Here is a 20,670-nt window from a genome sequence, read left to right as displayed (position 1 = left end):
TTTGTATGGAATTGGAAGAAATTTCTTGCTGTACTTTTAAAAGATATCTAAAAGAGAGGTTATGTTAGGTGTCAGAAGATGGAATGAAGGGTACCTAGGTGGCTCAGTTTGTTAAGCCACTGACTTTTGGTTTTGGCTCAGGTGATCGCATGAGTTATAAGATCTAGCTGGGCTTCAGACTTTATGCCAAGGAGCCATTCGGCTTGAGGACTCTCCCTCTGACCTCTCCCACTAGCACGTATGCATATGCACGTTCTCTCACTCTCTGAAATCTTAAAAAAAAAAAAAAAAAAAAAGTATGGGCTAATTTTCCATTTCCATTTTTAAAGATTTATTTATTTTAGAGAAAGAGAGAGAGTGTGTGTGAGCAAGTAATTGGAGGGATCTGGGTGGGGGGGAGAGAATCCTTAAGCAGACTCTCCACTAAGGGCAGAGCCCCATGTGGGGCTCGATACCAGGACCCAGGGATCATGACCTGAGCCAAAATCAAGAGTCAGCACTTAATCAGCTGAGTCACCCAGGCACCCCTCATATTTCTTTATTTGAACTCTGGGGACAGAAAACTTTTATATTTAGGAATTTAACACACTTATCTCATTTCCAGGAGATAACTTTTAAGCATTATTTTCAGATATAAATAAACATTCTCCATTTTGATAGAAGAAAGCCAGTCCTAATCCTCTTTTTTTTTTAGTGTCTAGAGAAGAAATGTTGATGGAATAAAAAGTAATGTGTTTTGCTTTCCCACCTCTGTCCCATTGCTAGTTACAGTGAATGGGTACAAAAGATTGAATATAAACTATATTTTTAATAAATTGACTCTACCTTAAGAAGTGGAGAGCCAGAAGTCTGTTACAAGATTTGTATTCTGATTCTAGAGGCCTAAGCCATGGGTAAAAATTCTATAGAAGAGTAGCTTTTCCCTCTCACCACCACCCCAGGGGGAAAAAAAAGAGAAGAGTAGCCCTCCCTTAATCCACAGGAAAATACTCTGTTGGCATAATGTGAAAGGGGTTTCAATAGTCTTTGCAGAAGGCATGGGTTGGTTAACACTGCTTTCACAGTTTATATGGCTGAGTCAAATTTCCCTGTTCACTTCCATAGCTTTTCCCAAACTAAAGTAGCGAGTTTTGATATTTTATTTAGTTTTACATTTATTTATTTATTTATTTATTTGTTTATTTAATTTTTTGGAGATAGTTTTACATTTATTTATTAATTAATTTTATATTAATGCTTTAATAATTGTAAGTGAACTTTTTTTTTAAAATTGTAAGTAAACTTAATAGAGGTAGCTTTTTTCCAATAATAGGGGAGGTTTTAACTCACAGCATAGTTAAACTTTCTAGTATTACTGAATGTTATCTACCCTTTTCAGTATTGTTTTTGTGTAACAATGTATTCCGTATTCCATGTGCTAACTAGAAATTGGGAAATGGTCCACCCCCCCCCCCCTCATTCTTCTACCCATAATGGGGATTGCTCGCCCATTAGGATCTTGGTCAAAGTGGGGAGGGAGTCCCATCTGTGATAAAAAAAAAGTGGTATGAGGTAGGTGTTTCTTATCTTTAGACCAGTATTTGTTAACTTTTTTTCATTACTACACTTGTTAGGAGCCGCTGCACCCGCCCCCCACCCCCATCTTATTTATTTATTTATTTATTTATTTATTTATTTATTTATTTGAGAGAGAGAATGAGAGAGAGAGAATGAACTCTGGAGCATGAACAGGAGGTAGGGGCAGAGAAAGAGAGAGAAGCAGACTCCCCAACTGAGCAGGGAGCCTGATACGATACTGGGTTCTATGATATGGGGTGTTGTCCCAGGACGCTGGGATCAGGACCTGAGCCACAGGCAGATGCTTAAGCGACTCAGCCACCCAGGCATCTCTGTTAGGAGCCATTTCAGACTTTTTTCTCTAATAGCCCCATTGCCATGATATTTCTATACCATAGGTAAGTATGTGTCTTTTTATGTACTGTACGCATATATGTGCTATATACATAAAACGAGCAAGTATAAAGCCTATTTTTATTTATGCAAGTTTAAGAATAATTAAGATCTTAAGGTAAAAGTTAAAAAACTAACATTTTAGTATATTTAAATAACATGTAATTATCTAAATTGTAATACCAAATTTCATATGATGTTAGCAGTTTATGTATATTTATGTAAATGTGTAGTAATAGCAATATAATCAAATTTTAAAAAGTTATTCAAAAGTATTCTGCAAATGTAAAGTAATGGAAAAATGAATTTCTTTAAAAGTATCTTTAGTGAGGTTAAAATTGCTTCATATAGACATACTTTTTAACTTAGCTTCTAGATATTCATTCAAGTATTATTGGCATTTGACATAATTAATGAGAGGGGTTGAAAAATTAGAATTAAAATAATATAACTTATTTTTATTTAGTTCTTAAACCCGAAGTCCACATAACTTAATGACAACAAGGCAGCTAGGCAGTAAATACTCTCTGGCTACTTCTTGCAGTATGACTGTGAAAATGGCAGTCAGTTGAGAGAAATCCTTCAGTCATTACCATCTGTTTGCCATATTTTTGTGTTTTGATGTTGCATACATTTTGTGTGTCGTCTTTAGATTCAAGGTGCTACTTATGTGATACCCAATATCACATATATGTTATGTGATAATACTTATCAGATGTTAAGGAATATGATTTTATCAGGTAGGGTTGGACTTAGCCACAAATCATAATTATAAAAAAAATTTTTTTTTGCTCTCTTGCAAAACCACTTTTCTTCTCATTTAACTATCCCCGATAAGAATATGTACTATAAACATAACTAACCTTGAGGAGGCAGTGACTTTTTTTTGCCTGGAGCAACGTTGTGAGATGAGTCTCACAGTGCTCTGATGGGAGACAGGTAAGAATTCTTTCTAGGTATTTGGGTTCTCTGGAGCTAAGGTTTCAAAAGATGTGACCATGTCTGCTAGAATCCACCCTCTACCTGCAGTCCCACCTCATCCCCATGGAGGGATTCTTTTTTATTCTGTCTAGATCATTTCTATGTGACATTTATAAATAGTAGACTGGCTATATTTACTTTGTTTATAGAAAATAAACTTTTTCCTTTTTAAAGATTTTATTTATTTAAAAAAGAGAGAGAGAGAGCACAGTGAGAAGGAGCACAGGGAGAGGTTAAAGCAGGCTCCCCTCTGAGCAGGGAGCTGGATGCGAGGTGCAATCCCAGGACCCTGGGATCACGACCTGAGCTGAAGGCAGATGCCCAACTGACTGAGCCACCTGGGGCCCCTAAACTATTTCTTTTTAGTCATTTATTGTGATTTAAAGGTTTTAAACATAATATGGTCAGTAAAAAAAAATTATGTTAAGTGATGGATATTCTTAAAAATATTGAGAACTAAAAGTAAGGTCCCCTTAAATAATTTTATGTTGAGTTATTAATGAACTCTTTTTATATGTAAATTAGCTATCATTAGCTTGAGTGTTACAGCTTATATTTATACTTTGAATTTTACCTTTAAATATTTCTTGATCATTTCTCTTTCTTCCTTTAAAAAATTATTAAATGGTAATGATTGTAGAATCATTATATTCAGTGTATCATTCTATTCCCAGGTAAGTACTTCATAGCTTTTTAAACTTGCTTATCTATAGAATATTTCAACAAAGACAGTCTTTATTAGTCCATGTTAATAGGAGTAGATTTTTGAGGCCTCAGTAATTTTACATATGCTTTTCTTTTGACCCATCTTTTGCCAAGAAAAAAATAGATTATTTTTCTCCTCTATAATTTCTGAACCCGTTTTAATTTTTCAACAGCTTCAGGCACTACTTCAGATTTGGCCTAAACTGCCCCCCCGGGAGGCCTTAGAACTTCTAGATTTCAACTATCCAGATCAGTACGTGCGAGAATACGCTGTGGGCTGCCTGCGACAGATGAGGTATTCTGCAGGTGGCTTTCTTGGGGAAAAGGAATAACGCTTTCTTGGGGCAAAGGAATAATGTGGGGGTAGATAGAGAAGGTGATATCTGCTTGAATGTTGATAAGAAAGGAAAGAGCTAGGAATTATTCAGAGTTAAAAGCATTTTTCCCCCCTTTCTCCCTATATTCCTCCCTCCACCTTTCTCTCTTTTTCCTTCCTCTTTCACGTTTACTCTCTATTTTAAAACAAAACCCAGGGGCAGCCCAAGTGGCTCAGCAGTTTAGCGCCACCTTTGGCCCAGGGTGTGATTCTGGAGACCTGGGATCGAGTCCTGCGTCAGGCTCCCTGCATGGAGCCTGCTTCTCCCTCTGCCTGTGTCTCTTATCTCTCATTCTGTCTGTGTCTCTCATGAATAAATAAATAAAGTCTTAAAAAAAAAAAAAAAACAAAAAACAAAACCCAGAGACACACAACCAAGATCGCCCTTGGCTTCCATGATTCATTAGAATTCACAGAACTCACATATATTCATACTTTTGGCTATGATTTATTATAGCAAAAGGAGACCATGTAGAATTGGTAAAGGAAAAAGATTAATGGAGCAAAGACTGGAGAAAACCATGCAGGAGCTTCTAAGAGTTCTTTACCAGTGGAATCACAGTGAATATGCTTAATTCCCTCAGCAACAAGTTGTAACATGTCTGAAATGTTGTCAACTGGGGACGATCCTCAGAGATTTGGTGGCTAGAGTTTTTATTGGGTGCTAGTTACAGAATCACCCTCTGCTTAACAGAAGAGCAAAATTCTAGACTCCCGGAAAGAAGATGGATGTTGAGCATAAACCATGCTGTTTGTGAGAACAATTTACCCATGCAAAGCCATTCTTACCTGTTAGGTGGTGAGAAGCCTTCTGAAATCCTTGTTTCCAGATGCAGGCTAAAAGACCAGTGTTATAAACAAGCTTTTTTTTAAGGGATAACATTCAGGCCTGCTGTTACGTTAACTCTTTTCTGTCTATCACTCAGAATTAAGAAATGTTAATATTTTGTCATTTTTTAATACTTTTAAGCAAATAGCATTATAGCAAAAGCTGAAGTCCTCATAGTTTTTTTTTTTTTACCTAATCCTGATTGCTTTCACTTCCCAAAGACAATCATTATCATGCATTTGACCATGTATTCTTTTATACCACATTTTTCTGTTTATACTACATTTTATAACTATAAAAATATGGAGATGGCAGCCTGGGTGGCTCAGCGGTTTAGCGCCGCCGTCAGCCCAGGGCCTGATCCTGAGACCCAGGATTGAGTCCCACGTCGGGCTCCCTGCATGGAGCCTGTTTCTCCCTCTGTCTGTGTCTCTGCCTCTCTCTCTCCCTGTTTCTCATTAATAACTAAATAAAATTTTTTAAGAAAAAATAGAGTAACACTGTACATTTCAAAATTACACTGATATGTCTTACCATATGTATTATTTTAAATCTTTTTAAAAATTCAGCATAGGTTTTTGAGGTCATTCTCTCTAATTACATATAAATATAGTTCATTCCCTTCACTACTCTGAAATATTCTTTCATAGGGATATATCTTATTTACTCCATATTGAGGAATATTTTGTTTTCTCCAGACTTCCCTGTTGTAAACAGTGCTACAGTGAACATGCTTGTAGAGTTCCCTTTGGCCAGTACATGTGTGAAAATCTATGAACTTTATTTGAAGAAATGTCATTATTGAGACCGTCTCAGAGAATTGGCATTTTCAGATTTATCTATTTCTAGTGTCAAGAATGAAGATTATACTGTATGGTTATTTGAAAAAGAGAAGTTCTCAGAAAATTATGGATACTGTTAATCCTTTTTCTTCTTTTTAAAAGTCATATATGTTTCAGGTCATGTGATGTCCAAAGGAAATTACACAAATTCTTCTATAGTTGTTTTTTTAGGGGAGTGAAGTTTGAAGTATAAGGAAAGAGGAAGCCTCCTTCTGTTTCTATACTTCCTTTCTATCTTTTACACCATTTCTAAGTTTTATAAAGGGCATAGATTTTACAATAAACTTTAGATTGTTGACCACTTTTTAAAAATGAGGCTCCTAGTTGCATTGGAGACCTGAGGGGAAGGGGCTACCCGGCCCCCTTTTGGCCAAGTGTTTTTTTTTTTTTTAGGGTATAGATCCCCAGGAAGAGATTGCTGTGCTCTCCATGTTCGATATGGCTAATTCTGATTGACTTTCCTATGATAAATTTTCTACTTCTGAGTATTTTTTTAATATAGTGCCCTGGGTTTCAGTCCCAGATCTGCATTAGATTTTTTTAACCATTTATTGACCAAGACTATAGTTAGCAAGTAGGGGACTTGGGATTCCTATCTTACCTGACCATTGGAATTGCCTTTGATGAGAATGTGTTTACATGTGAATGGTTTGGAGATAGGCAGAAAACAGAGAACCACTAACCTTAATTAATTCAGCTCATTTAATTACAATATTATGTTGTATTAATTCAGGGAATCAGTTCCCACTTACACATATACTCATTTCATTATCCTTTATTTTTTTTTATTTTTTTTTATTTTTATTTATGATAGTCACAGAGAGAGAGAGAGAAGCAGAGACACAGGCAGAGGGAGAAGCAGGCTCCATGCACCGGGAGCCTGATGTGGGATTCGATCCCGGGTCTCCAGGATCGTGCCCTGGGCCAAAGGCAGGCGCTAAACCGCTGCGCCACCCAGGGATCCCTCATTATCCTTTAAATAGTTTAAAGTTAATTTTTTTTTTAAAAGAGAAAGATTCTTTTTTTTTTTTTTTAATTTTTATTTATTTATGATAGTCAGAGAGAGAGAGAGAGGCAGAGACACAGGCAGAGGGAGAAGCAGGCTCCATGCACCGGGAGCCCGACGTGGGATTCGATCCCGGGTCTTCAGGATCGCGCCCTGGGCCAAAGGCAGGCGCTAAACCGCTGCACCACCCAGGGATCCCTAAAGTTAATATTTTAATGTTCACTGACTATCTGGGAAAAGGAATTACCTAACCCTAATGATACAGGAAAATAAATTGTTAAATTACTAATGGAATTTTTATTTAAAAAAAAAAAACTGGTTGAGAATATAACTTTTCCAGCATGATGAGTAATCACTATTAAGGTATCTGATTTTATAGAAGCTCTGGGCTGATTGTCAATGCAATCATTAATCGTATCAACCTAGGTAATTTAATTGAAATGCCCTATAAACCTGTTCTTTACTTCTTTCCTTTCCATTCCCCCTCCTGCCCACAGGAAATTTTGAGCTTTTTTTGTGTTATTTTAACAGTGGAATAGTGAATGCAAGCATGCCATAAGCCTGACCCAAAAGGACCACTGTGTTTCAGTAAGTTAGTATTTGATAGCTTGATAGGAAGGGATCTTTTTTTGGCACTGGTTGTTGAGTGACTTATCTGTCTTTTGTTTCTTTTAGTGATGAAGAACTCTCTCAGTATCTTTTACAACTGGTGCAAGTTTTAAAATATGAGCCTTTTCTTGATTGTGCCCTGTCTAGATTCCTCTTAGAAAGAGCGCTTGCTAATCGGAGGATAGGGCAGTTTCTATTTTGGCACCTTAGGTAAGTCTTTTTTATTTTTTAATTTGCGTCTACTTCGTGCTTTTGTAAATATAAATCAGAATAACATACAACATTTAGTCTATCCGTCCACTGCTGTAGTTGTTTCTGAGCCATATATAACATTTACACGCTTTTTGGTGTCTTCTGTTTCTTCATACTCAACTCTTAATTTTCAGGATTTGGCAAAGTAATTCAGGTAAGTGTTCCACCAAGCCTCCTTGATATTTTAACTGAAACTAATAATGTATTGCTATTTTCTAGTCAGGTTTACTTATTGTGTACTTATAACATATTTGGGCTAAAATCAGATCTACGGACTCCTTTTGAAAGGCTTTGGTATTAATACCATTGCTATTAATAGGTAGAGGTTTTAAAGTTTTTGTATAACAGCAGCAACATTTTCAACTGCTTTGTTAGGTCATTTTCAGAAATATAGGAGTCTTATTTCAGCGAGTTTATATTGGGGTAAAATCAGGAAAGATAACTAAAATCCTTCTGTTTCTGGGGAAATTGTTGAATCCTCATTTCTGACTCTACTCACACATTTTTGTCGTTTTCATCTGGACTTCAGAGTATTAAAATCAGTGATCGTCAGAAAAATATGACTTTCCTCCATTTTAGGTAAACTTCTTAAGAAAAATAAGCTCTTTTTTTGATGTTAATTCTGAGGGTTACATTTCTGAATCTTGACTTCCTATTATTCATAGAGGTTTTTCCTTTCTTTTTTTTAATTAGTCATCTTTTCATACAGTTCAATCTTCCTATTTTTAAGCCCCCCAAGGAATAACAAAACATGGTGTTCCTTCCTTTTTCAAACATGTATGACATTCTTTAGGTGAAAAAAAAAATTGTATAATTGAGGGTTTAGTCAGTTGTATGATATGAGTCAGATCTTTGTGTTTTACTTTATTGTCTTTTAATTGGCAGTATTGCCATTTCAACTGCGAAAACCAAATAAAGTAAGATGTGAAAATTTTGGGTGTTTTGAATAAAAAACATAACTAATTACAAAATCACACATGGTTTTGAACTATGGTGTTTAAAGACTTGGGGAGTTGACCATCCCACTAATAGTTGTGAACAAGATCATGTTTCTTCTGTTTTTTGATCAGTATTAAAAGTTTATTTGATAATAGAATATGAAGTTGGTATTTTTATTTGGTGATCTGAAGTGTTTTATAAACAACCCATCTTTTTTTTTTTTTTTTTTTTTAAACAACCCATCTTAATATTATTAACTTATTTGTAGGTCAGAAGTGCATATCCCTGCTGTCTCAGTACAGTTTGGTGTCATCCTTGAAGCATACTGCCGGGGAAGCGTAGGGCACATGAAAGTGCTTTCCAAGCAGGTATCAAGTTTTTTTAATCTTCATGTTCAGTTTGCCACATTGTATTTGATAAATTATATCATATGGTGTTTCCCATGTTACATTATTTCATAGAGGTTTCAGTAACTAAACCTAATTAATACATTTTTAAATTAAAATTTAAGTCAAGAAGTGAAGGGTCTACAAACTTGGAACATTGAGTGCTCCCCCCAAAATTACTGATTCCTCATAGTCTCTGTATTAATAAACATGCCTTACATTTTAATAGGAAATACTTATTTAGACATGCTTAACAATGGGTTTGATGGTGATGGTGACAAAGGTCATGAAATTTTTAGACCCTGTTTTTTCATATCTCTGAGTTACTCTGTCCAGTTAGTATAGTATTTATGATTCATATATTCTGCATATGTTTTAGTTTGAGATATTTTGACACCTAAGTCCATTGTTGTTGTAGGATCTAGAATTCAGAATCCTTAAGCTGCTTTTTCAAACTATATATATATATATATATATATATATATATATATATATATATATATATAGGCCTGCAGTCCCTTATCTTCTTTCCAGGTCTTGCAGGTGATGAGATATTAGTGATATTGATAGGTCAGATATCAAATGCTTATATGCAAGGAAACATACTGAGTGTCTTAAGTATATTACTTTACTCTCCTAATACTGCACCACAGTAGTTGCCAATACTGTCTGGATTTGACAAGGAGGAAAACAGAGGCTGTAAGAGATTAAGTAACTTGTCTATAATCCCACAACTGTTAAGTGACAGGAATAAGTTTTAAATTTAAGTCTGTCCAGGGCAGCCCCGGTGGCGCAGCGGTTTAGCGCCACCTGCAGCCCAGGGCGTGATCCTGGAGACCCTGGATCAAGTCCCATGTCAGGCTCTCTGCATGGAGCCTGCTTCTCCCTCTGCCTGTGTCTCTGCCCCTCTCTCTCTCTCTCTCTCTCTCTCTCTCTGCATTTCTATGAATAAATAACTAAAATCTTTTTAAAAAAATAAATAAATTTAAGTCTGTCCAGCTATAAAACTTAACTTTTTTTTTATTACAGCAGGAGTTGTCACAACTTTTTAGCACCACAACTCTCTTTTATAAATCAAAACCTAAACATAGATCCACTATATAAAAGAGACAACAATGTAATTTTATCAGTATAATGGTGTTTTGAAACTAAAATGAAATATAAGCCATTAAACAGAACCAACCATGAAGCTGTTATACTAAATACAGAATTTCAAAATCTGGGACTATTATTAACAATTGTAGTCTCAGTATCCACTTATTTCTTTTGTTTTGGAGACAATCTTGATTTATACAGCTAAGTAATTGCAAATGATGATGGTTGTTTATTTAATTTTTTTAAAAAGATTTTATTTATTTATTCATGAGACACACACACACAGAGGCAGAGACACAGGCAGACGGAGAAGCAGGCTTCATGTAGGTAGCCTGATGCAGTACTCAATCCCAGGACCCCAGGATCACTACCTGAGCCAAAGGCAGATGGTCAACCACTCAGCTACCCCGGTGTCCCAGTAATGGTTGTTTAACAGTTTGCTTGCAAGTGAGGAGCATAACCATGTCCCAGGCTTGATTTGCTGGTCAGTCGTTTGTCCCCTGAAGGTTGAAATGAGAGCATTTCTGGCCTCAAAATAAAACAACCCCTTATTCTGGCTTCTTCATGTCGGCATCCTTCACTGACAGGTAGCAACAGTATGCTTTTGTTCTTTAACAGTAATTTTTCTTGAATTGACTATCCTCTAAATAAACAGAAGAAGGTTTTCTTAATGGTTTAGTATATATTTACTCATAATTTAGTATATGCCAGGGTTTGTGTTAGGTACTGGTAATGTGAAGTGAATATAGTTATGTTATTGTTATCAAGGAGTTTATATCCCATAGAGAAGGTGTACAAATCAGTGATTAAGTGCTATGATAGAAGTGTTGTTAAGGGAATATTATGGAAGCACAAAAGAGAGGCATGTAACCAAACGTAGGACATTAGGGAAGAGTTCACAGTGGAGGTGATGCTTGAAGGTTTTGATGGTCTTAGATGGTGTTAGTTCAGTGAAGAGTGTATTAGTGTTTTACAGAGAAGTAACCAGTTAGGGGTGTGTGTGTTTGTGTATGTGTATGGTTGATCCTTGAACAACATAAATTTGAACATGAGTCCATTTATATATACACTGTTTTTTTGATACAGTACAGTAAATTATTTTCTCTGTGGTTTTTTTTTTTTTTTTAAAGATTTTATTTATTCATGAGAGACAGAGAGAGAGAGAGAGAGAGAGAGAGAGAGAAAGGCAGAGGCACAGGCAGAGGGAGAAGCAGGTTCCATGCAGGGAGCCTGATGTGGGACTCAATCCCAGGACTCCAGGATCATGCCTTGGGCTGAAGGCGGCGCTAAAGTCCTGAGCCACTGGGGCTGCCCTCTATGATTTTCTTAATAACATTTTCTTCCTTCTAGCTTACTTTTTTGGTAAGAATATAATATATGATACAGATAATGTACAAAATATGTTAATTGACAGTTTATGTTACTGGTTAGGCTTCCCGTCAAAAGTAGGCTATTAGTTAAGTTTTTGGGGAGTCAAAAGTTATATGCAGATTTTTGACTGCATGAGGCTGGAGGTGGAGTCAGTACCTATAACCCTTTATTCAAGGGTTAGCTGTATAGAGAGTGAAGCAGAAGAGGACGGTGATGTTGTGATTTATTATAAAGAATTGCTTCTGTGATTACGGAGGCTGAAAAGTCCTGAGATCTTCAATTAAGCAAACCAGGAGAACTGATGCTGAAGTTCTAGTCTGAAAGCAGACAAGCTTAACACCGAAGGAGTTTTATTTAGTTCCAGGCAGGAAAAAAACCTGTGTGTAGCTCAAGGCAGTCAGACAGGCAGAGTTCCTTCTTAGTTGTTGGAAGGTCTACCTTTTTATTCTATTCATAACTTAACAGGTTCTGATAAGATCCACTCATATTGGGAAGGGCAATCTGCTTCACTCAGTCTACCCATTCGAATGTTAATTTTATCCAAAAACACCCTTACAGACATACCTAGAATGATGCTGGACCAAATATTTGGGCACTCTGTGGCCCAGTCAAGTTGATACCTAAAATTAACCATCACAGATCAACTTGGCATGTATACACAGCTCTGAAAACCATATTTAATTTCTAAATAAAGACTCAAGTTCAGAATTCCCCCTAAGATGATAAAATTACCCAGTACAATAAAAAATACACTAAGCTCTTTCCCAGAACAGGAGGTAATATCCTTGAATGGTATCTACTTTTCTCCTTGTTTCTCTGTAAATTAAATGGTATGATGTAAAATTAACACTTAAATACTATGATATATCGGGATCCCTGGGTGGCGCAGCGGTTTGGCGCCTGCCTTTGGCCCAGGGCGCGATCCTGGAGACCCGGGATCGAATCCCACATCGGGCTCCCGGTGCATTGGAGCCTGCTTCTTCCTCTGCCTGTGTCTCTGCCTCTGTCTCTATCTCTCTGTGACTATCATAAATAAATAAAAATTAAAAAAAAAATTTAAATACCATGATATAAAGCCAGTATAAAGTCAGTACATCTTATGTTATATGATAAAGGAAAAGAGTGGGAAGGAAACAAAGACTCTCTGTGTGTACATATGGCATGCGCATACACACACACAAACATATGCATACCAAAACAAGGAGGAGATACTCATAATAGTTAATCCCATTTCTGTAACTAGTCGTGTGGTCATAGCTGGTATTGATTACTACGTTCTTCCAACCCATTCTGTATTCCCTCTGCCTTTAGTAATAAGCATTTCACTGGTGTTTCTTGACCTGCTCGGTTGACCCAAACCTTCATTCTTTTTTTTTTTTTTTTTCTTTAAAGATTTTATTTATTTGAGAGAGTGAGACCATGCATACATGGTGGGGGCGGGGGGTGGTGGTGTGCCAAGGCAGAAAGGGAGAGGGATAAGCATACTCTTGGATAAGCACATGGCTCGATCCCAGGACCCTGAGATCAAGACTGAGCCAGAATTAGCTCCACAACCAACTGAGCCTCCCAAGGAGCCCTCCAAACCTTCATTCTTTTTTTTTTTTCCCCAAACCTTCATTCTTGAAGGGTCCAGGTGTCATTAGTAGTCCTACCTAAGTTAGCTTGTAATTGTCCATTGGTCTTAATCACAGGACATGGGTATACTAAGAAAAGATCTCCTTTATTCTAGACATACTCTTCCTTATATCTATGGAGTAGTAGACCAATTTCCCCTTGGTATTCAGGATCAGTCACTTCAGTCAGTATCATAATGCCCTTCTTCTCCTTATTTTTTTTTTTTTAAGATTTTATTTATTCATGAGAGGCAGAGACACAGGCAGAGGGAAAAGCAGGCTCCATGCAGGGAGCCTGATGTGGGGATGTGGGACTCAATCCCGGATCCTGGGATCACACCCTGAGCCGAAGGCAGATGCTCAACCACTGAGCCACCCAGGCGACCCTCATAATGCTCTTCTTTACCTGTTGATTCAAAGATATAAGGAGCTTAGAGTGGTTGGAGTCTTCCAGTTCAGTAGAATCATTGCCATGTCTCCCATTGGAATCATTCTTTCTTTGTTCTGAAGCTAAGACCTCTGTGCCAGTAAAGCATGAGGGTACAGGAAAAGAAAGCAAAAATTTTGCTAGTGAGTTACTAAGGGGTAATGGCAAATGGTACCATTTCCATTTTTAAACCTTGATTTCACAACCATTGAGTCCTGGGATAAGAGTGTCATATATTAGATGCTGACTCAGAGCGTATATAGTTTTCTGGAGAACTTTGACCAAGTCCTGAAAGGTATTGCCACCTAGCTGGTACTATAAGTTAGTCTTCAAAAGGCCATTCCACTCTTCTCTCAAGCTAGCTATTCAGATTAATAGGGGACATGGTAAGACTAGTGAAAACCATGAGCATGCCCCTGTTGTTACACTTCATTTGCTATGAAATGAGTTTTTTGATCAGAAGCAATGCTGTGTGGAATACCATGATGGTGGATAAAGTATCCTGTGATTCCACCAATGGTAGTTTGGCAGAAACATTGCATGCAAGGAAGGTAAATCCATATCCAAAGTTAAAGTGTCTGTTCCAGTAAGAATAAAATATTGCCCCTTCCATAGTGGAAGCAGTCTAGTGTAATCATCCTATCACCAGATAATTGGCTGACCATCCCAGGTAAGTGGTGCTATATCGGGATCTCAGTATTAGTCTCTGCTGCTGTCAGAGCAGGCACTCAATGGTCAGAGACAGGTAGGCTTTAGAGAGTGGAGGTCCATATTGCTGAGCACGTGCATAACCTCCATCCCTGCCACCTTGACCACTTTGTTCATGAACCCCTTTCGGTGATGACAGAGTTGGTTGGGGAATCTGACTGTATCCACAGAACAGGCCATCCTATCCACTTGATTATAAAAATCCTCTTCCAAAGCCCTCCTTTGGTGAACATCCAGGGAGACACATATCTTTTTTTTTTTTTCTTTTTCCTAGCTATTCAGAGAGGATTATTATATATCTCTTCCCCCAGATTTCCTTGTCACTAATTTTCTACTCATGTTCCTTCTGGGTCCCTGACTATGAGCCAAGCTTTGGTCACAGCTCATGAATTGGTATATAATCACATGGCCATTTCTCTTTCCAAGCAAAGTGATTGGTGAAGTGCACTTTCCAAAGTTCTGTATGTGACTAGGAAGTTATTAGCAAGGTAGCTACATCTAGCTGATAGAATCTGAATCAGTATATTCAGTCCACTTAGATGAAATCTTTTGTAGAGTTAAAAAATCTCTTCCAGACTTTGCTTTTTGATGCATTGTTTTTTGTCTGATGGAAAAGACTCCCCTGCCTTGATATAGTTTCCAAAATCTCGATCTCATTTGAAGGCTATTTGTTTCCTCACTCTTACCCTATTCATTTCTATACCTCTCTGGTGTCCACTCTTTTATATAAGATCCTTGTAGTAATTTCCAGTTCTGTTACACTTCTCTAACTCATTTGCATTGCCAAAGAAACATCCATAGCTTTTTATGGATTTATATTATATATGTGTAATATATTATTATATTATGATTACGTTATGATTTTTCATTTGTGCTAAAACAGCTGTTATCTGATCCTTTTGGAATGCCCATTAATGGTGGTAATAATAGCTAACATTTACTCACCATTTTTTATGGGCCATTTATTCTTCACAGCTATATGAAATGAATACTATTAGTCCCCTTAATTTTATAGTCCTCTTAGATATATCTCATACCCATCAATGTCTCTTGTGTTCATGGTTACTGTCCTTGTCCAATCCACTATCTTCTCTCACCTGGATGTCTTCATTAACTTCTTAAATTGCACCCCGTGTTTCCATCTTTACACACACACACACACACACACACACACCCTTCTCTGCACAGGAGATAAAGTGACATTTTAAAAATGTAGATATATTATGCCATTTCCATCTTTAAAATCCCTGAAGTAATATTCATTGCGTGCAAAATAAAATTCAAAATTATTTCAACTATCTAATTAGCTTTATTAAATGATTTATGAATTGGGCAGTGTCCCACCTAGTTAATCTAGTAAAGGGGACTTCAAGTTGCAAAATAGACAGATTTTATAGGCCAAAATGGTGTGGGACAATTAGGAAAAGAAATTATTGTTTTAGGAAAGTTACCTTCCCTCTTTAATAAGACAGAGGGTCTTATTAAATGAATTTCCTCATTTTCCTTTGAGGGGCTGGGAAGGACAGATTACCTTATTGATGCTGACCAGAAAATTCCTGACTGTTATGACTACACTTCTGGGGCAGGGGCAGGGGCAGGAGGCACCTGGGTGGTTCAGTTACTTAAGCATCCAACTCTCTTAATTTCAGCTCAGCTTAATTTCATTCTCTTTCTCCCTCTTGCCCCTCTCTGTACTCATGTGCATGTGCTCTGTCTCTCAAAATAAATAAATAAAATCTTAAAAAAAGGGCGGGGGGCACCTGAGTGGCACAGTCAATTAACTGGCCAACTCTTGATTTTGGCTCAGGTCATGATCTTGGGGTTGTGAGATTGAGCCCTGTGTAGGGCTCTGTGCTCAACATTGAGTCTTTGAGTTTTTCTCGCCCTCTCCCTCTGCACCTTCCTCCTCCCTGCTCTCTCTCTCTTTCTCAAATAAAAAAATAAATTAAAAAAATAAATAAAAGACTTCACTTTGGGGGAAGCTTGAAATTGCAGTTAGGTTAAGTATTAAGCCCCAGCCTGGTGACTTGGCCTAGCATTTGAGGTCTGTCATTTTCTTTTAACATTTCCATTTTGATCAGGCTCTCTGCTTAATGTAAAGATATGATCAAAATTTAAAGTATTAGTTCCACTATCAGATACTATTCTGAAGTTCTTGAAGTTTTTATTGTTTCTTTTATATGGTATCCATTATCCATAGATTAGGATATTTTTGCTTAATCCCTATGGTATTCATAGGTTAGAAGTCAGTCATTCTCTTTCTTCTTCTTCTTCTTTTTTTTTTTCTTTTTGACATTCCAGTCCTTGATGCTTAGTGGCTAACAAATACATATTTAAAATTTGTGAGAAAATACAATGTACCAGAGAGATTATTATGATAACTATAAGTAGGATAATTCCCAGTGTTTGGAGTGCATTTTGGAGCTATGGTCCCCAAGACCCAAACCAGTCAAGGAAAGACCCTGTTGAAGGAGTTACCCTTTTAAGCCAAGTAGCTTGATCTGTGGTCTGATATAACTGAATTTCAGCTTCCTAAGAAATGTTAATCCAGATATAGCAAGTAGTGTTGGTCACAGCAGAGATACCTCCTTGCTCAGCTAAAAGGTAATTGAAGACTGTTCTATCAAGAACAGCTTTGGCTAAGGAGTCTAAGGATGATTGATGGGCCTCTGTTGCTTTAGCAGCAGATTCTGCAGTACTTTTCAAGAATTGAGAAGAAGTTCCTGATCATAGACTCATTTACATTTATTCCTAACCAGGGAAGTAGGGACCTGCCAAAAGGAGTGAATCCTGAATCATGAAAGCCTCCTGGCAAGTCCTTTCTAACTCAACAATGTAACTTCAGAGGAGTCACCCAGTGAGATGTCTTATTTTGTTTGTGAAAAGTTAGGGGCCCAGTTAGATTTTCTCCTTGCTTGAAATAAAAGGCTATTTTAAATTCCAGAGTTTACCTCCCTTAAGCAGTGGCCTGGGAAAAAGAGATGAGGGCATTTTCTTTCCAGGGTAATGCCAGAGTAAAAGAAAGGAGAAAGAGAAAAGGTTCCTGTTAAGTTAAAATTTATAGTCTTGATCTGTCATCTTGGGCAGAAGCAGTCTGCCTTGACATCAGCTACTTCTCTTCCTCATCAATTTGTCTTAGAAGTTGCCAGCCTCTGTCCAGGTTGGAGGTGGAACCTCCATTAGCTATGAGTTATATACCCAAGGCTTAATACCTTTTAGTTTTGCAGCAGTGTAGTGGTAAGAGCACTTGGTAAGGTCTCTTGCAATGAGGCTTGAGGGCTGTCCTCCTCTGATGACATTTCCAGAATAACCAGTCACCAAGCTCTATACTGTGACCAGTTGGGATTCAAGAAGTCTTCTTTAACCCATTGATGATAGGCTTGAGCATAAGATATTAGAGATTTACAGTAGCTGGTCTTAATAGCATTGAGACAACAGGGGATCAGCATAAGGTTCTATACCAGTGACATTGGCCTGCTGGTGACTGTCACATGTGGAGTAAGTTTGTTTCCTAAAGGGGTAACTACTAACAGCAACATCAGAGATAATACCATAGGCAAGGAAATTCCAGTAGTGTAGGCAAGTTTAGAAATTTTAAGTTTCAGAATCCCATTAGTTCTCTGAGCCTTGCCTGATAATTGAAGATGATAGGGACGGTATTAATTATAAGAACGTCAGGCTCCCGGTGCATGGAGCCTGCTTCTCCCTCTGCCTATGTCTCTGCCTCTCTCTCTCTCTCTCTGTGACTATCATAAATAAATAAAAAAAAAAATTAAAAAAAATAATTATAAGAAGTTTGTGAGGTTTTCATTAAACCTCATGTGATCTGTCCAGTGAAGTGGAGGCCTCCATCACTGGATATTGTGGAAGGTATACCACAAGTGGGAAATACATTTCCTCACAATTTCTTGCCACTGTGAGGGCATTAGCCTTAGAGCTTGGGAAAGCTTCAGCCAATCTGGAAAACGTATATACAGTAACAACATATTGATAACCCATACTAAGTGGCAATTGAATGAAGTCATCTACAGGTGTTCAAAAGGTTCAGAGGGAGGAGGTCTGAGATCTCTGGGAACAAAAATATTTATTCTCAGATTATGGATCTGACAGGTCAGACATTGCTGATAGACTGTGTTTGCTATTTATTTATTTAAGATTTTATTTATTTATTCATGAAAGATACACAGAGAGAGGCAGAGGGAGAATCAGGTTCCCCACATGGAGCCAATGTGGGACTCGATCCCAGGACCCCAGGATCACAACCTGAGCCAAAAGCAGATGCTCAACCACTGAGCCACCCAAGTACCCCCTGTGTTTGCAATTTAATAAGAGTGTCTTTACCAATCCCTATTCATAACTTGGGTCATCTTAAATGCATTATGGTGGGTTAAAGAATGCAAAAACTAAAAAAATGGGGTTTGCCAGGGAGTCAGCAAGAACCAAGCAGCCATCTTGGGTTTCCCATAGCCTCAAACTGTTTGACTTAAGAGCTATTGCTTACCCATCTTAATTTCTCTAATTCAGGAGCAGACTGTAGCCATCTTAAAAGTCCATCAGGATGGCAACATTCTGTGAGTGAGGTACAGGTTTTGCAGAAGCAGAATGGATTTCTTCCACATGTACCACAATCTATAGATTGTATTGCTATTGCTTTTGCATGAATGCTGGGGCATTTCTCTGATACTCAGGTTTAATCCTTTTAGTGTGAACCTCAGTTTTAATGACAGCAACTTCAGAACGTAAGGCTATAACAGTAAGAAGATAGTTTACTTTTGCCATTTTTCATTGGGGTCCCAGAGGATGTCAGAAACCTTTTAAGATAATCAGAATTACAAGTAACAGTATTATACCAGGACATACCAGATTTCTAGGAATTTCACATAATTTTTAGAACACAAATACAGCATAAAGAAAGTTTTCTATTGTTTGACAATATTTTCTATGTGATTTAATATATCAAATAAGCCTAATCAGTATAACAGATCCCTTGAAATGTTTCAGGAGGTCCTTTGGAAAAATTCCAAAGTAGTTATAACTGGCTGAACCACTTAGGTGTCCCCCCAAATTTTCTTCCACATTAAAAAGAACATTTTTTTAAAGGTTTTACTTATTTATTCATGAGAGACACAGAGAGAGGCAGAGACAGGCAGAGGAGAAGCAGGCTCCCTGCAGGGAGCCCAATATGGGACTTGATCCCATGACCCCGGTATCATACCCCAAGCCAAAGGCAGATGCTCAACCAAGTGAGCCACCCACGTCTCCCCAAAAAGAACATGTATAATTTGATTTTGGGAAGTTTGTGGGGGAAAAAATGTTTTAACGCACTGGGTAAATAGGATCACAAATCATGATGACGCTTAATCATTATCTATTAGCAAAACTTAGCTCTTTTAATATTGAGAAGACTCCGTTTTCTTAAAGAGAGCAACCACAGAAAATTATTTTGATAAAACACAGTATCTTTATTTTCTAGGCAGATCACTTAAAGATGAAGAAACTTCACAGTCTGTTATCAAAAGTAGATAAAAAATATAAAAAAAAAAACCCAGAAAACCAAATTCTAATTTTATACCAGCTTACTTATGATATTAAAACCTACCCATTCCAGTTTTAGTCCTGACCACACGTAAAATTCCTTTCCAAAGGTTTCTTTTTTCATAAAATATCTACAACTTTTTTCCCCTCAAAAATGTTTCTCATAGTTTCTTTTACCAAAAGCACATTTTGCTTCCTTTGTATATGGAGATGTTTCCCTTATTTCTGTTAGCTTTAATTGCATATATTAATTATAGAATTCTTAATCTTTAGAAACCTTAGTTCCTAGTGAAAACCTAGAAGGAATTATGAACTGTTAACACCAGCATTCTGTAGATTTGTAAGTTTATGAATACGTTTCATAATTTCTAGAAGCAAATGCACTTTTCGGTTTTCCAGTGCACTAACACACCCAAATATCTTTTAGTTTCTCTGTAATAAGCCAAAAGGAGATAAACCTGTATTCAGTAATTAATATTTCAGTATTTTCTTATTTGTAAATGATGTACATACTCAGCAGATTTCCATTATGTAACTTGGCAAAACTGAAGTTTCAAGTTACCAGAGACTTGGGAAGCTATTTTTAAGGTACCTATATTATAAAATATAATTATTGTTAGAAACTTTACTCTTATTTCACTTGTATCTGTTTAAATCATTTGTTCTAACAGTTATGTTTATTTTACCTATGAAAACTTCATGAGACATTAGACAAAATCAGCCATCATTCTAAGTTATTTTTCAGCTGACAAATTAGAACAGAAATACATGAAATTAGCCAGCAGTAAATTCAGGTAGAATAAAAGTTTTTATCTACATAGGTAGATAGGTGTTGATAACTCTACAGACATGCCTGTTACCACTCAACAAATGAACTTAAACTTCCCTTAATTTACCAAAAATTATTCTAGAGTTTGTCAACTTGAAAAACTTTTGGGATGGTTTCTATTACATTTCTGAGAATTTTGTGAAGACTGAATTTATGTAAGTGCTTGGTTTTGTTTTTTCTTAAGCTGGAGCTCTTCTACAAATTAATTTTGGCAGTA

General features: G+C 37.0%; 1 protein-coding gene across 4 annotated transcripts in view; it reads left to right on the top strand.

The window, feature by feature from the left end:
- Positions 1–20,670, top strand: part of PIK3CB (phosphatidylinositol-4,5-bisphosphate 3-kinase catalytic subunit beta) — a 203,152-nt gene that overhangs the window by 149,116 nt on the left and 33,366 nt on the right. For all 4 annotated transcript variants that reach the window (XM_072726958.1, XM_072726956.1, XM_072726957.1 and 1 more), the window contains 3 exons: positions 3,810–3,931; positions 7,365–7,508; positions 8,758–8,857. In XM_072726958.1, coding sequence (XP_072583059.1) covers positions 3,810–3,931; positions 7,365–7,508; positions 8,758–8,857 — 366 coding nt within the window. The remainder of the gene's footprint in view (positions 1–3,809; positions 3,932–7,364; positions 7,509–8,757; positions 8,858–20,670) is intronic.

Source organism: Vulpes vulpes, chromosome 11, assembly GCF_048418805.1.
Source record: "Vulpes vulpes isolate BD-2025 chromosome 11, VulVul3, whole genome shotgun sequence".
Taxonomy (NCBI): Eukaryota; Metazoa; Chordata; class Mammalia; order Carnivora; family Canidae; genus Vulpes; species Vulpes vulpes.
The sequence above is the reverse complement of the archived record's forward strand: the minus strand, read 5'-3'. Positions and strand labels throughout refer to the sequence as shown.